Below are 15,783 nucleotides of genomic sequence, written 5' to 3' on the forward strand. Positions count from 1 at the left end.
CATCACCGGTTGGACCATTGGTCCAACCCGGTTAAACCATATGAACCGTAAACCGCTGACTTTTTCGGTTCAATGTTCAGTCCGGTTCTAAAAACGTTGCTTGTACTCTTACTCTTTAATTAATTAAATTTCCCATTTTATGTATGAAAAAAACGAGGTGGGCCAGGGGATTTTAATCATTCGTCACCAGGACATATGTGAAAATATTTTTTTAATTATTTCTCATACTTTGTAATATAACTAGAAACACTAACCCCTCAAAATTGGCTCTTATAATTAGTGATGGAAGAAGATCATATATGAAGGTCTTAGCTTGTAGGAATGGGCAACGATGCATATGAAGGAAGTATCATGTGAGGGTCTTTGTTAGCTAAGAAAACAGTGCTTTTCCAAAGCCAAGGCGATCAACAAAACAAGTGAGTTTAAGTTGGAAGCAGCACTTGCATTCGTACATTTAAAAATTTCAGTTGCCACTTAATTGAAAGTTGTTAGACTTGTTAGTTTATTATGTATTTTTTTCTTATTGTTGTCTCGAGTTTTTTTTTTTATGAAATATTCTGAACTCAAATTAATCTCGGTTAATTTAAGTCGTTTTTATGTATTCATTTTATTTTAATGAAATTGATGCTTTAAAAAAAAAAAAAGAAAGAAAAAGATTGTCTTTGTTGCTTTCAGGGGTATATTATGTTTCATTATTTCTAGTTTCTTTTCTCTTCAAATATTATGAGTGGTAGAAGTTAGAGAGACCAACTAAAGATAGTTATTTTGATTTCAAATCAGTTGTTAAATACTATTTTAAATCCTTTTAACGCTGATAATAAATCCTTAAAATTAACTGAAACCAAACATATGGATCAATTGCATTATTATTCTTAAACAAGACAATAAGCTAACAAATATTGTTGAGTTAAACTGAATAATTAAAATTTCCAAGCACAGTATAAATAGCCCGCCCATAATTCTTTGCAAAACATCATTAATCAATATACCAATTTCTGAGTAATTTTTCAGAATGGCTTCTGCGAAAACTTTCTATCTTGTGTTGTTTCTCATTATCATATTATCATCAGGTCTTCTTTTCTTCCTTTTCTTTTGGTTAATTACATTCAATGTTCATTAATGTAAAACCAGATATTTCATATTGTTTAACTTGAGGCTTAGACCATATTATTTATAGTATTGGCATGACTCAAAATGCTATGTTAGAGAGGAAATGAATGAAATAAGAATACTTAAGAAGAAACCCCTCCTTTCCATATTCAAATAAATAAATTAATTCTTTGCTCTGATTTGTAAATGATAGTGACTTATTATATATTTTGTATTTTCAGGTCACAATATGGATGTGGCTGAGGGAATAAACTGCTGCACGGATTATCACACTCCTAATTGCAGAAATGCAGAATGCAACACAAGATGCCAAGCTAGCTGCAGAGGAGGAGAATGTAAAATTAGAAATGGATTGCATTATTGTCATTGTTACTGTTAGATATATATATAGATATACATAAACACATCTATATGTGCGTGAGTAAATGAAAATATATATATATATATATATATGGATATTTCAACTTTTACTTTGTTGATTATTTATGTGTACTGTGACATAACATATATGCATCAGGGTCTATTTTTTGCCCTTACAACTATCCAGTGTATGACATTGGCAGCTAAATTTACGTTTGGGTGTGTTTTGTTTTGCTTGTGGGATGGAATGGAATGGAAGGGGTGACTAGAATTTCAATATTTTTTTAAAGAAAAAGTAAAAAATTATCCTAAAAATAAGAAATAATAATACATTGAACTATCTCACTCTGAAGTTGCTAAAGAATAAAATTGGAAACTTAGAAGAGAAAATAATACCCGGCCGGCGTATAAGACCTTCATTACAAGAACTATAATATTAATATATTGGTTCAACATTTTTTCAACTAAATTTCAATATATTCTTGTTATATGTGTGTGTGTATTGATAAATTGCAATATTAATATATTGATTTTTCGGAAAAAGCTTATTGATATAAAGTGGAAGTGTTGGAATTTTTAAAAGGGAAAATAGTCAAACACAACTATTGGTCGTTTTAATATATTTTAGTGTAAGTCCTTGTAGTTTTTTTTTTTTTTTTTGGGGTTTCATGTCTCTCTAATTTATCCTGTAATTTTATTGATACAATTTTTGTTGGGTTCAATTTAATGTCCTACGTCAAGAGTATTTTAGAAGGACCTTCCCCATGTTGCTGACTTGTTTTATTATTTTTGAATTTTGGTTCACGATTTGTTTGATTTGGGAAAACTTGGTGTTGCTCCAAATCTGGTTGATTAGAGTCAAGAAGATGATCAGAGGGGCATTAATACCTTTTGCATTCTTAAGTATTGCTTCAACAGTTTCAAAATATTACACAAATTAAGAAATGCAATTAACATGTGTAAAAAAGACAATTATTTTAAAAGAAGGCAGTGCATTTCATCATTAAAACACACATGCCAACGATAAATATTGCCTGTCCTATATGAGTCCTTTTTTAAAACAAATCAGTAATCCTATGTATTAGTTGCTGAATAAAAGGTCGAGCCTTAATTAGTATTTTAAAAAATCGCTCTCGTTTACGACCATACTGAGAAAATGTCTGTTGTTAATCATACTTTTAAGTAGGGATATAATATTTTTGAAAAAAGTTATTTAATTTTTAGACAATTCTAATGATTTTATTGGTTTCAGTGAGATAATTAAAAGTAACCTATATTAAGGACCAGAGAGAATAAAAATTATCTTGGGATTTTATAATTTTTTTACACACCAAACATGTTTTCCTCTCATAAAAAATCTGTACAACATACACTCTCTGTATGGAAGCCTAATTTTCTTATTTCGAGATATCAAGAAAACATGAGATTTTTTGTTGAGGTCTAGATTTATTTTGTTTCCAAGTTTACCCTCAATTATATGTCATAATAGTTACAACTTTAAAAACTTTCAATTCTTTTTTAAAAGAAGTCGGTCTTGAGAGTTTAACTATATTCTTTTTTTTGGTCGAAATAAAAAAATTGATTCTTATAATTACATTCATTAGAACATATGTGAAAATGTCTTTTAATAATTCTAATTACAGTAACCTTGAAAATTGGTTCTTATAATTAGAGATGGTGGCAGTTTCAAGTCAGGGCCTTTGTTGCAAATATGAGAGAAAGAAATTAGATAGAAAAACTAAAAGTAGTTATTTTTTTTAAATAAAGTCAAGTTGACAGATATATACACTAAAATAAAAGAAAAAGGAAAATTAAATGACTACAATAGTTATAAGGAAAAAAGATAAAAGAAAATCATCTAGCAAACACATAGAGTTGCACCAAGTTAAAGTATCAATATCTTGGGTCAAAGTGCTCGGTAGAGTATCACCACTTGGCTCATAAGTCAGATCCAAATGGATAACATGAATGTGCCCAAGATCTAACAAATACCAATTTGGCCCCATCCAGAACTTTTGAATCCAATAAAACTGGCTACGAAAAATAATTATTTTGATTATAAATCAGTTGCTAAATCCTATTTTAAATCCTTTTAATGTTGACAATAAATCCTTGAAATTAACTAAAATCTAACTGATGGATCAATTGCATTCTAAAACAAGTTAATTTGCTAAGAAATGTTGTTGTTGAGCAAAACTGAACAATTAGAAATTCCAAGCACAGTATAAATAGCCCGCCCATAATTCTTTTTCGACATCATTTGCTGGAATTTACTAAGACATCTTTGATGGGAATTTGGTCATTATGTTGGAGCAATCAGTGAAGATCTAACATATTCCGAATGGATTATGGTTGACCAGAAATTAGGAACTAATTCCTGATTGGTTCCAAAAAGGAAGTCATTCCCCATATTTATTGTAATTATTCTAATCAAATTAGTCTCTCTATTACATGGCAAATTATCATGAATGGGTTTTTCTTTTTGGCAGCAGCCTTATAAATAGAAGTGGGTGGCTGAAAGAATTCACCTCAAAGCAAACACCTTTCTTCTTCTTCCTCTCTTTCTTTCTTCAGTATACCTTAGATAGGACTCTAGTAATTTGATTCGTGTGGATAATTAAGTAGATTTTATTACGTTCAGATTCAGTAAGACTCTGACATGACTCTATTATTTCGGTATATTATTTATTTACAATATTCTTCCATTATTAATATACCAATCTTGAGTAATTTTAATTTTCAGAATGGCTTCTGCAAAAACTTTTCATCTTGTGTTCTTTATCATAATCATATTATCATCAGGGTTCTTTTCTTCCCTTCTTTGCCTTATTATCCTACACTTTTTTGGCTTTTGAATTACATTCAATCTTCATTAACATGACACAAATTAAATATTTCATGTTGTCTAATTTGAGACTTAAACCGTAACCAAAAAAGAAGGATCGTTCTTGGGTGCTCATCAGGATTGTGCAATCTGGACCATCTAAATTTTTAATATGGATGGTCCAGATTTAAGGAATTAATTTAATATTTTTATTTTATATTTTTAAAATAAAAATTTATAAAAATTATTAAAAATTTTTAATAAATTTTTTATGACTGATCTAGTCTATATTTAATCTGGGAGGTCCAATTTAATAATATAATTTTTATGTTTTTTTACATATTGACTATTCAAATTTATTCTATATAGTTCATATTTAAAATTTTTAATTTATAATTTTAAAAAAATATTTTTAAAAAAGTTATAGTTAAAATATTATATATTTTATTTTTTAATATTATATTTATTAAAATAAAAAATAAAAAACTTAAATCTGGACCTTACAGATAAAAATTTAATATTGAATATGGACTATTTAGAGTAGATATAAATAATTAATTTTAAAAAATTATGATATTAAATTACATCACCCAAATTAGATCAATACTATCCAAATTGATGATGAGCATATTTATAAAAAAAATTATAAATTTTTATTTTAATAAATTTAAATTTAAATTTATAAAAGTCTGGACCCAATTTTGTTTTGATTGATGAGCAACTCATCGAGCACCGAAGAGGGACCCTTATTAGATGGGAATTAGTGAGTGATTTCATCTCTTGTTAATTTTATAGCCAAAAATAAGTTTACTAATTTTAACAATGGAATACATTCCCTTACTAAACATGTATATATTTAACTTCTGTACTTTCCAAGCCTTAGTTGAACTGAAATATACATATGGTTATTATATAAAAAATTAAATATATGTTACTTAACTATATGCATTTATCAAATAATATATTTTGAAAAATTCACATGTATATTATATTTTATTTTCAATTGTTTGTATGATAAAATAATTTATATTTACATTTATATGATTCTTTATATTATATTTTTAATAAAATATTATTTTTGTTAGGAAAATGAACTTAAAATGAATCAAATATTAAATGATTTTTAATGAATATTTTAGTTAATTTTTAACTATATTTTTTATTTTTGAAATGAAAATAATTATGTATATAATTAAAAGTCTTCAAAAATTTTTTATAGTAATTAGTTAGAAATAGAATCTTTTACTAAATCCCTCACTAATTTTCTCATTTTAAATATGTATAAAAATGTTTCGTTATTTTTCTTACTAATTAGCTTATTTTATAAAGATTGATAATTCTTCATTATTTTTCCTCTCTAATTTAAGTCAAGTTATAAAATTAACATCCCTTGCAACTTTAACATTTTAGAGAGGAATAAATAATTTCTTGCTAATTTGTACTTTTTTAATAGTATCAATTAAAAGGACTAACTAACCAACCGAGTGTGACATAGATAATAGAACCTAAACCCCTTAAGCATTATTCAAGAATTTGACCCATGATTGTGTGTATGGAGAGCATCTCTTGAAAGATGACAACTCCTTAAATGGTAGTGGGACTCCTCAAAAAATTAGTCTTATGATTGCTAATTGTAGAGATACATTGAGAAACTAAAAAAATAAGCTAATTAAACAACCTATTTAACTTATATTCCTTTTTCAAAAAAATAAAAAAATATATATACCTATATAATACATGTTATTATTCCATACAACTTTAAATTCACATTATAACATAATTAAAAATATTTTTTAGTCTCAACTTATTTTTATAGGACTTATTTGCCAAATTTTAAGGCACAAGAAATTTTTCACTTGTTTTGATTTTCAACATTATTTGTTTATTTACCATTGCCAGTAACATGATCATCAAAACTCATTCTTATTTAGGTAATAACCTTTTTTTTTTTTTTGCAATTCAAACCAATTCATATAATAAATTATTCAAGCTAACCCATATTCTTAGTTCCATTTCCATTCCACTTGTGACCGTTCCGTCGCACTCTTTTTTTTTTTTTTTTTGGGTGAAACATTCGGTTCCATTCCATTCTAATCTTTTAAACATGCCCTAAAATAGGCTATAATTGGATTCAGGACTTCAGGTTATTCATGTTGCTGATCTGTTTTTATTATATTTGTTTGATTTGAGGAAACTTACATTATGAACTATTGTTCCATGTTACTGGCAAAATATGTTCTAAAAGTGTGAAGATGACTAGAGGGGTATTAATGTCTTTTGCAATCTTAAGTCCTGCATTCCAGTTCCATAATCAAAATGCACGTATGCCAAACAAAAATTATCCTATAATAACACCACTGATTTTTTCTTTGACACGCCAAACGTACTTTAATTTTAAAGTCTAATTCCATTCCCTTTCATATTTTCATTTTAGAAAAAGAAATGTTTTCAATATACCGAACAACTGCCTTGCTTTTGTATTGTGTATGTTATGAGCCTATTTGATTTTTAATTTTAAAAACTATTTTTTGTTATTAAATTTTTAAAACAAAAACTTGTTCAGTTAGTTGTTTTCAAAATATCTATTATTTTAAAATTTATTTCTATTTTTTGTTTTTAAATATAAGAAAACAAAAACAACTTTAGGTTTTTTTTATTCTTTAATATTTTTCACATTGGAGGGAATGAAAAACAGGACTTGTTTTTAAACTGATAAGAACAGGTACTACACTTGATTTTAGTTAAAAGGAAAAGAAAAATATAAATATGAGCTGTTTTTATTAATAGGAAAAGTTATAATTTTGGCGACAACCAAAATGGAGAGGACAAAACAGGACCTGTATTTCCTAGTTTCTTTTTTCCCACAAAATAATGAGAGGAAGAAGTTAAGAGGATAACTAAAAATAGTGCCTTGATTTCTAATCATTTGCTAATTACTATTTTAAATACTGTTAACATTGGTAAGAAATCCATGAACTTAACTGAAAAATGAATCGGTGACATTTCTAGAACAAGCTAATAAGCTAATTAATTAATGGTGTTGTGCTAAACTAGTATAAATAAGTAACCCACCCATAATTCTTTTGCAACATCATTGACACACCAATTCTCCAGTAAATTTTTCAAAATGGCTTCTGCAAAAATCTTCTGTCTTGTGCTTTTTCTGATGATCATGTTATCATCAGGTCTGTTTTTCTTTTTTTTTTCCTTTGTAATTACAAATTAATTATTAAGAAATTATAAGCCATATATATTGTTGACTTATTATACAAATTATATTTCAGGTCAAGAAGCAGAGGAGGGAATAAAATGTTGCAAGGATAATCGATCTCCTAACTGCAAAAATGAAGAATGCAACCCAAAATGCCAAGCTGCAAGCTGCAGAGGAGGAGAATGCAAAATTAGGGATGCAATGCATTATTGTCATTGTTACTGTTAATTAGGTCACTCGTCACCATGCCAGTGTTTTTGGGTCTCTCCATATATATCCGATAATAAAAGCACATCTATGTGTATGCATATAGCATATAGTTTCCTATAAAGGTCTATCTATATCAACTATTCAACCTTTTGCCCCATATCTCACTCATACAACTATATGGTATCAATATTGTTAAAAATTAAACGTTAGGCTTAAAGAGCCGTTCATTTAAGCTTGTTTTAGAAAGGTTTTGATTTAAAATTTTAAATTTTTTTGATAATCGGGCTTTAAAACTTGGTCTTATTAAGTCTTGAAAAAATAAATTCAGGTTTGGGTGACTCTTCAAACTTTCCTTTTATTGAAGACCGGAGAAAATCCAAAATGACAAAACCCTAGACATATTCAATGTTGATAGTTAATGTACAATTTTTTATTGAAATATATGCCATGATGGCAAGTCATGTACAATATATGTATAATTTTTTATTTAATATGTACATTTAAAACACAAAAAAGACTATAACAAGTATTTACAAATTTAGGAGGAATATTTATAAATAATAATTAAATTAGTAAATATTAAAATTTTCAATATTTAATAAGATTTTATTAAAACAAAATATAATATTTTTAATTACTTTCTGATATTTTTAACATTGGTGATCTAATAATTACCCAGTAGTTGATCAAAGTGGTTAGTTAAAGTGATATTTTTATCTTTTTATGAGTATAAGAAATAACATTAGTCTATTAGAATTTATTTGTAATTTAGGATACTTTAATATTAATTTTTTCATAAGGTCCTCTTCAATAATTTTCTTGGTTATGTTTTGTAATTTTTTTAGTCATTTTGTGTATTTTTTTTAATCAACTAACTATCAAATTAAAGGATATTTAACCAACGTGCAGCATTGCTGCATTTTTAATATATGAGGGAGGAACAACACTGTGCTACCCTTGATTTGAGGGTACGCAGAGAACCAAAAAAAGAATTTTGAAAGTAAGATTAGTAATTTAACATAATTATAAAACTAAATATCTATTATTAAATGGTTGTATTTCAAGGTGAAAACTAACCATTTAGTTATGCAATTTTGCGCTATAGAGTCTCAATAATATCCTGAATTTCTAAATAAAGATTTAAAATCTTATAATGGATAAATTAAAGACTAATTGGTTATAATTGTGTCATTTTGGAAGGTATGAGGAAGACCAATGAAATTTGAATGGCCACGTAAAACCAAGGAGAAATATAAGCAATGACATGATGTGTGTAAGAAAATTGAAAATGTTAAAAGAGGATAAATTATGGTTAGCCTTCGTATTCACTTGATTCATACTCCCTCCCCCTTTATTTTTATTTATAACCAAAATTAAAAATTTCAAGAAGTGTTTATCACATTTTTTTCAAATTGTCCCTCACAAAGTTAATATTTATTTTTACAAAACAAATTTATTTCATTAATTATCAGGCTAATTTAATCTTAATTTTTTTAATTTCAAACATAATTATACTTAACCAACAAATGAAGCAGAGCAATTTTGATATTGACTTAAATGAGGAGCAATTTTATATTTTTTTAAAAAAATTTAATATCAAATCAATATTCTCAAACTACAGTGAAATTTCAAAATTTTAAGAGTTCTAAATTTAAATAAATATGATTCAAGGGTCTTATTGAAATTATCCCTTTTAGATACTTCTAAATTACATAAAAACTCACCTCTTTTGATGACATCCAAGTTTTTTGTTTTAAAAAAAAAAACAGTGGCCTCCAAAGTTAATCTTGTATTGATTAATGTGAGCAAGAAAAATATAATCTGAATAAACACTTTTTTCTCACTGTTCATAGTAAAGAAAATAAAGGCAAAAAGGATAATATATATTTTTCATGGAAGTAAGGAAATCACTACTTTTATCAATATGTAAAATACAATTGCAAGTGTTTTATAGTTTGAATCGGACGAAGTAAATGGATTAGTTGTAATTAATATGTAAAAAAATTGTTTGGTCAAAAAATATGTAAAAAACTTGCGACACTTGTTCAAAAATATCCCTACCATTTAATGATTAAAATTTAAAGTGTAGGGATAGAAACGCCTCAATGAATAAAAATATCATAGAAAATAAAAATTTAATAGAGGGAATGAGACCTTATATTCACAACCAAATCAAAGCCATCAAATGAACCTTAAATTTAGAATTGGAAAAAGTATTCATGACTGAAGGTATACCTTTTAAGTAATTCTTTCCCCCATCAAATAGAAGCTATAGTTGCAATATGGCTTCAAAATGAAGCATTACAAGAGTAAGCACCAAAGAGGTACTTCTTTCGAACCATAATATAAATTATAATTGAAATCTTAAATTTATAAAAATGTCCATATCTTTTTATTTATATCCTCATTAAATATCTTATATAAGAGCATTGATAATAGTAATTTAAATTTTCAATACATGATTTTTTTCAAAAAGAATAATAAATAAAGTATGAGTATAGTTGGAAAAATAAATATAAAAGTTATCCAATGTACTATATTTTAGATCAAGTAAGACTTTTAAAAGATGTCTTATATTATGGTGCCAAGGGAGTAGCTATGAAGTGAGGCAGAATGTCATAATAAAAGAAACAAAACTGAGAATGTGGGCATACTGGCTTCAATCTGCCCTGCTTCTTGGACACTGAACACTACAGTATCAAAGCTAAACATATTTTCCTCTGTATTTAGGTTTTGGATCTTTACTGCATTTGGAATCACCCGTGGCTGTAAACTGAGCATCAGCTGGACTGAAAACTGCAGAGTGAAGGTTACCGTCTTCTAACCACTTTAGATGGTTTTCCCTAAACTCAACATGTTTGATCCTGGCTGCCTCAGCAATTTCCTCTGTGTAGGAGCCTGTCTTCACCATGGTCAACAGAACTCTGCTGTATCGTGAGCTAAGAATCTGCTCGGAAGAAGAAATCAGTCTGAAACATGGATGCTCAGGAAAATGGGTTTCTGCAGAATCATCCTCTCTTAATACAGGATAGAAGAACACAAGCCTGCCCCCAGGAACAAGCATCCGGGCGGCAAGGTCAAGCAAATCGTGCACGCACTCAGCTAAACTATAGGGTGCTGTAGACGGTATGTGGTCTGTCCTCTTGTCATCAGGAACAACATAAGGTTCCACTGCCCCCTTGAGCAGTTTCCGGCCACCGGATTTGCGACCCCCTGCTCGAACTCCATAAGGAGGGTCACATATTATGGCATCAAATACCTATTATAATAGACATTAAAGTTATGTATGAATTGACAAAACAGTATGTCTAAAACAACAAAGAAGAAGTTACGAAGATGAATTAGGCAAATGATAATTTTCAAAAAAAAAAAAAAACAATGGCACAAGTTTGCAGAGTCTTTAAACCATGTTTTACAAATTAAGCTCCACAACACACTGGATAAATATGTCATGTACTCATGCATTCTCTTTTACCCCCACTAAACTGCTTCCAATCTGAATTCTCAGACTTGGCCATTTCCTGCAACAAATCTCAGTTCCCAGACTGGGGCAACTGAGATTGAAAGTTGGTGGGAAATTTTTTTTTTTTCTTTTTCACTCTGATATATTTCAAAAAGCGACCTATCAAAAGCATGTAACTTTTCATTGAAGCCGGATATTGTCAACAAAGTTAGGATTAATGATCCCCGTTCCTTCCTGGATCCAGTGCTTGTCCGTATTTTGTTAGCCAACTTTACGCTTATGCTTAATTCACAAATGCTTCATGTTCCGATATTGCTCCTAGCCATCTATAATATGTTTTCCTCTCTATCAACCCAGTCTGGAATTATTAAGTCATTAATTCAATAGAGGAACTTGTTAGGCACTATTCTAATCCCATTAGAATCTAACCTTTTTTGCCGGGCAATAGTAATTCTAACCAATACATCTTCTTCAATACAACATTTCCAACACAGCATAGAGTTTGAATTGAATGCAGTGACGTCACGACAAACTTTATGAGTCAGGATCTGCACCTGATCAGACTAATCCTTCCCCCTTTTGAAAGAAAACATATATTCAAAGTTGCAATGTTTTCTTAAACATCCCCCCATCTCTTGGTATGTCATTCTTCCAGATAACCTCAATATGCTTCAGCCTCTGGACTAAACTTCCCAATGGAAAAAATGTTACGCGTACAAATGCCAGAGGCCATAGGGTCTTTAGCAAGTTTGCGACGTGATGAAATAAGACACATTTATTTTCCAATAGCAAGATTTTAGATTTGCAGTTATTTATTCGAGGAAAATCAGCAAGTCCATGTAGTCAAGATGTGGTCATATACATAAAACAACCAATACAATTATTATACAAATGAAAGGGGAGGGTTCTAAGGTAGTTTGTCAAATCTTTTTTTCGGGACATATTTCAAATTATCGAGTGAAAAAAGCGTTTTAATTTATTTACTTTCAAATCTTAATTTAAACACTTGACAGAAAAGCCAAAGCTTACAAGTAAGATCACAAAGACCCAAGTCTAGAAAATATAGGCCCAGTCCTTGCAGGAAACACATCTAGCATCAAGTCTACTGCTCAAAGGGGTTATAAACAAAATTTACAGTGAAACCAATCAAACCCTCACATAATGTAATGATAGAAAAATTAAAGAATATCAGAGGACTACTACAATAGAAGAAAAAAATCAACCACTACAAATGTTATATCAAGATTGATAATTTACTTGAGATAAAAGGCACAAACAATCACATGATATCAATTATCTTTATGATAGAATTGAGAGATGATATAGATAAGAGCCAAATTAGAAAGCAATACAGACTGGACAAAAAATTAATCACAGTTAAGATAAGAAGAAATTATTTCAGAAAGTTACCTCTTTTAGCCCTGGACGCCAGGGAGGAAGGTTATTGTCAGCCCTTAATAGAGCTATTGGCATGGGCAATCCGTACTGCAAGATGCACATTTAAGTTTATAAGATGCATATTCAGATATGTATGTTGCTGCTGAATTAAACTGATCAAATGAACATAATGTTCCACACATACCAAATCATAATAGTAATAGCATTTAGCACATTTACCTGCTTAAAATTACTCCAAACATTACAGTCAGGTCCACGCCCATCACGTACTACCCTAATGTCAATGTCTGCACCCTAAAAAGTTTATATCATTCATGTTAAAGGTATTCTGCTGCACGCATGCATACATTTTCAGTCTTCAAAGAGCAAAGCAGTGTAAATAACAACAAAAGAAGTCACCCAAAGAAGAAGAAAGAGAAGCACACCATGGTTATTGCTCCAAAATGGGCTGCAGCAACAAGAATGCTTCCAGTTCCAACAAAAGGGTCATATATCAGTTTTCCTGGTGTAGCAAGTGCTTGGTTGGCCATTAGAAAGGCCATTTCAGCATCCATGGCTGTTGGCCCAAGATAATTGCGGCTTTTCAACTGATATGTAGGTATAAGCTTCCTATCAGCACCACCAATTTCACGACCAAAGAAGATTCGCTTTTGGACAATTGGAGGGAGGCCATTATTGGATCCATAATCATCAGTTTCCATAAGCCAGAAGTTGTGATCAGGATTTTTTAACTTAACTTGTCCCTGCAAATAAATGACAGAGAAAGGATACAATTTTGTAAAGAATTTAGTTTGATAAAGGAAGAGTAATGAATAATGAGAGACTATATGCATATTAAATTGCTTGACTTCATAAGCTAAAAAGTAAATAAATCTTTAGGAAGCCTTCATGCAAGCTCAAAATGGAAACCAACATGAGGCTAAGCGAAATAGGGAAGGCTCAAATACAAACAGATAAAATAGTTTGAAAAGTTCAGGGAAATAATGGTAAAAAAGCTGCTCGAGATTAAATAACGAAAGAATTGAATCTTCTCACAGAAGCTATAGTGTAGTTTTCAAAAACAAGAATAGATAATATCATCTTTTACAAAATGGCAATGCACATCAATGACTCAAGTAGCGTTTTAAAATGTTAACAATAATATATTAAATCACTAATGAAGGAGCCAGCAGCTGGATGCCATGTTACTACAAAAAGTCCTCTCACGCAACATGCTACTCAAAATCCAGACTCTTAAAAAAGTGAGTCTCCCCAAATTTCAGTTTTTCTATCTAAAAGAAACTCAACCAAAGCTGTCCATATAGGACTATGAAGAAAATGTACTGTTTTAAGGGGAAGAAAAAGCCCAATACACTGAATCAAAAGATTGCACCAAAATTTTAATGCAAAGACAATAAAATTAAAGGAGACCCACCTTGAAAGGAATATATGAAAGTCCCTGAATAAGTTCCTTTTGCTCCTGGAGGCTCATGACCTTCCCAAAGCTATCAACAGTAATCTTGAAAGTGCTGTTAGAATCTAAGTATGGCAACTTCATGTCATCTGGGAATTTCAAGATGGAATCCTTCAATTCCTCATAATTATCTCCTTCACCCCACAGCTCATACATTCCCTTTACAAGTATACCTATAATTTCCAGCAAACATGAAAGTCAAACCAAACCCACATAACTGATTCACAGCACAAAACAAAACCTTATGAAATCCAGATCAAAAGCAATGGGAACAGAGGTGAAAAACCAAAACTCACTTCGGTTGGCAATGTTTCGAGCAACGGGTTCTGATGGAAGATCGACAAAATGGAAAGGAGAATCTTCGTGGTGGTGTAGAGGAAGTCTCCACTGCAAAGATTTATTTTTGCAGCAAAACTCGTCGCCATTTTGGTCGTCCCCAAAAGCACCAAAAAGCTCTGCAAGTGATTCTACTTCGGGTTTCCTGTAATCCAATAATCTGTGATAGAATACACACAAATACCACATGGCTTCTTCGTCGCTGTCTTCGTTTTTCAAGCAAGTCTCGTAAGAACTCGAAATGAAGAATTGGAAAATGAAGAAACCCAAAGAAGGAAAGGATCTTGCAAAACCCAAAACCCTGAACTTTTTCACGCTCCATTTTCCTAAGTGAATAGTCCATACTAAACTTGAACTCCGTTTTAAAAAAATAAAAAATATTGTATTTTGTCTTGGGAGAATTATTAATGAACTTATGTTTGGATAAAATTGAAAAAATATAACTTTAAACCTTATGTTTTACTTATATTTTGTTATTAATATTTGTATTTTTTTATATTTTTGATCTTTATATTTTATTTTTTATTGCTTTAAATCTCTCCATTAACAAAGTATAAAAATCTTAAAAGAACCTAAAATAATAAAAAATAAAAATATAGCAACCAAAACACTAAAAAAAAGTATATGAACCAATAGTAAATTATGAGTAAAATACATGGATGTAAAGTTATGTTTTCTTGATGAAATTTTTAAAAAATAAGTTAAAAAATATTTTTAAATAATTATAAATTTAAGAATTTTAATTACAAATAATACATCAAGACTTATATACCGTTAATTTAATATTTTAAAACTTATTATTTTCTCTCTCTATTTTTTTCTTGATACCCATCCTAATTAGTCATTTTGCAATTGAGGGGCCCCTCGAAGTGTCCCCATGGCTTTAGCTCTTTGTGGCAGCTAACAATGTAGTAGAGAGGGCATCTCCCTCACGGGCAAAATCAAGGTACATATAGAGGAGGGCCAAATTTGTTAAAAAAATTAATTTATATAATATATATATATATATATATTAATATTTGGAATAATTGATTTTATTAGATAATAATACCTTATAATTATATCATATTTTTAAATAAAAAATAATTAAAGCAATCATATATCCTCTATCCAATTGTTTTTTCTATTATTCATAGGTATTTTCTTTTTAAAGCAAGCCTATTTGAGACACTCGAGCACTAAATGTAAGCACATCTTTTAATAGGATTTAAATTTTGATTCATCACATTGTGAAGAACTAACCTCTTCTATTAGACCCCACTCTTGTTGGTCCCTTTCAATTATATTCATAAGTCATTTTCAGTATATTATATTAGGAAAAAAAAAAAGAAAACCTTAAACTTTATTTATTTTGTATTAAAATTGAATAAATTTTTACCTCTTTTACCCCTAACAAAGTCAAAGGAATTATTTGTAAT

The 15,783-nt window shown here is 29.4% G+C and overlaps 1 protein-coding gene and 1 long non-coding RNA gene across 2 annotated transcripts; one reads left to right on the forward strand and one right to left on the reverse strand.

Annotated features, from left to right (window-relative positions):
* The first annotated feature begins 7,374 nt into the window (after positions 1–7,374).
* Positions 7,375–7,879, forward strand: LOC129285407 (uncharacterized). The gene is made up of 2 exons (XR_008587187.1): positions 7,375–7,479; positions 7,579–7,879. It is a non-coding gene; the product is annotated as an uncharacterized LOC129285407 (long non-coding RNA).
* Positions 7,880–10,259: 2,380 nt separating this feature from the next.
* LOC129286747 (uncharacterized) lies at positions 10,260–14,672 on the reverse strand. Its single transcript, XM_054922757.1, has 6 exons — positions 14,326–14,672; positions 13,991–14,202; positions 13,002–13,319; positions 12,796–12,870; positions 12,589–12,663; positions 10,260–10,974 (listed from the first exon to the last, which is right to left on the reverse strand). The coding sequence occupies exons 1-6, from the start codon at positions 14,552–14,554 to the stop codon at positions 10,420–10,422; spliced, it is 1,464 nt and encodes a 487-aa protein (XP_054778732.1). The 5' UTR covers positions 14,555–14,672; the 3' UTR covers positions 10,260–10,419.
* Between the last annotated feature and the right edge of the window lie 1,111 nt (positions 14,673–15,783).

Source organism: Prosopis cineraria, unplaced genomic scaffold (assembly GCF_029017545.1).
Source record: "Prosopis cineraria cultivar Desert tree isolate PC_DT_omini unplaced genomic scaffold, ASM2901754v1 PC11, whole genome shotgun sequence".
NCBI classification, from domain to species: domain Eukaryota; kingdom Viridiplantae; phylum Streptophyta; class Magnoliopsida; order Fabales; family Fabaceae; genus Prosopis; species Prosopis cineraria.

Bases quoted from the DNA above. Each gene is read 5' to 3' on its own strand.
- LOC129286747 (XM_054922757.1), bottom strand. From the start codon at position 14,554: ATGTGGTATTTGTGTGTATTCTATCACAGATTATTGGATTACAGGAAA. The intron at 13,320-13,990 runs GTGGGTCTCCTT...ATTTATTTGCAG, and splicing joins TTTCATATATTCCTTTCAAG to GGACAAGTTAAGTTAAAAAA. The intron at 10,975-12,588 runs GTAACTTTCTGA...CTATTATAATAG, and splicing joins GGCGTCCAGGGCTAAAAGAG to GTATTTGATGCCATAATATG.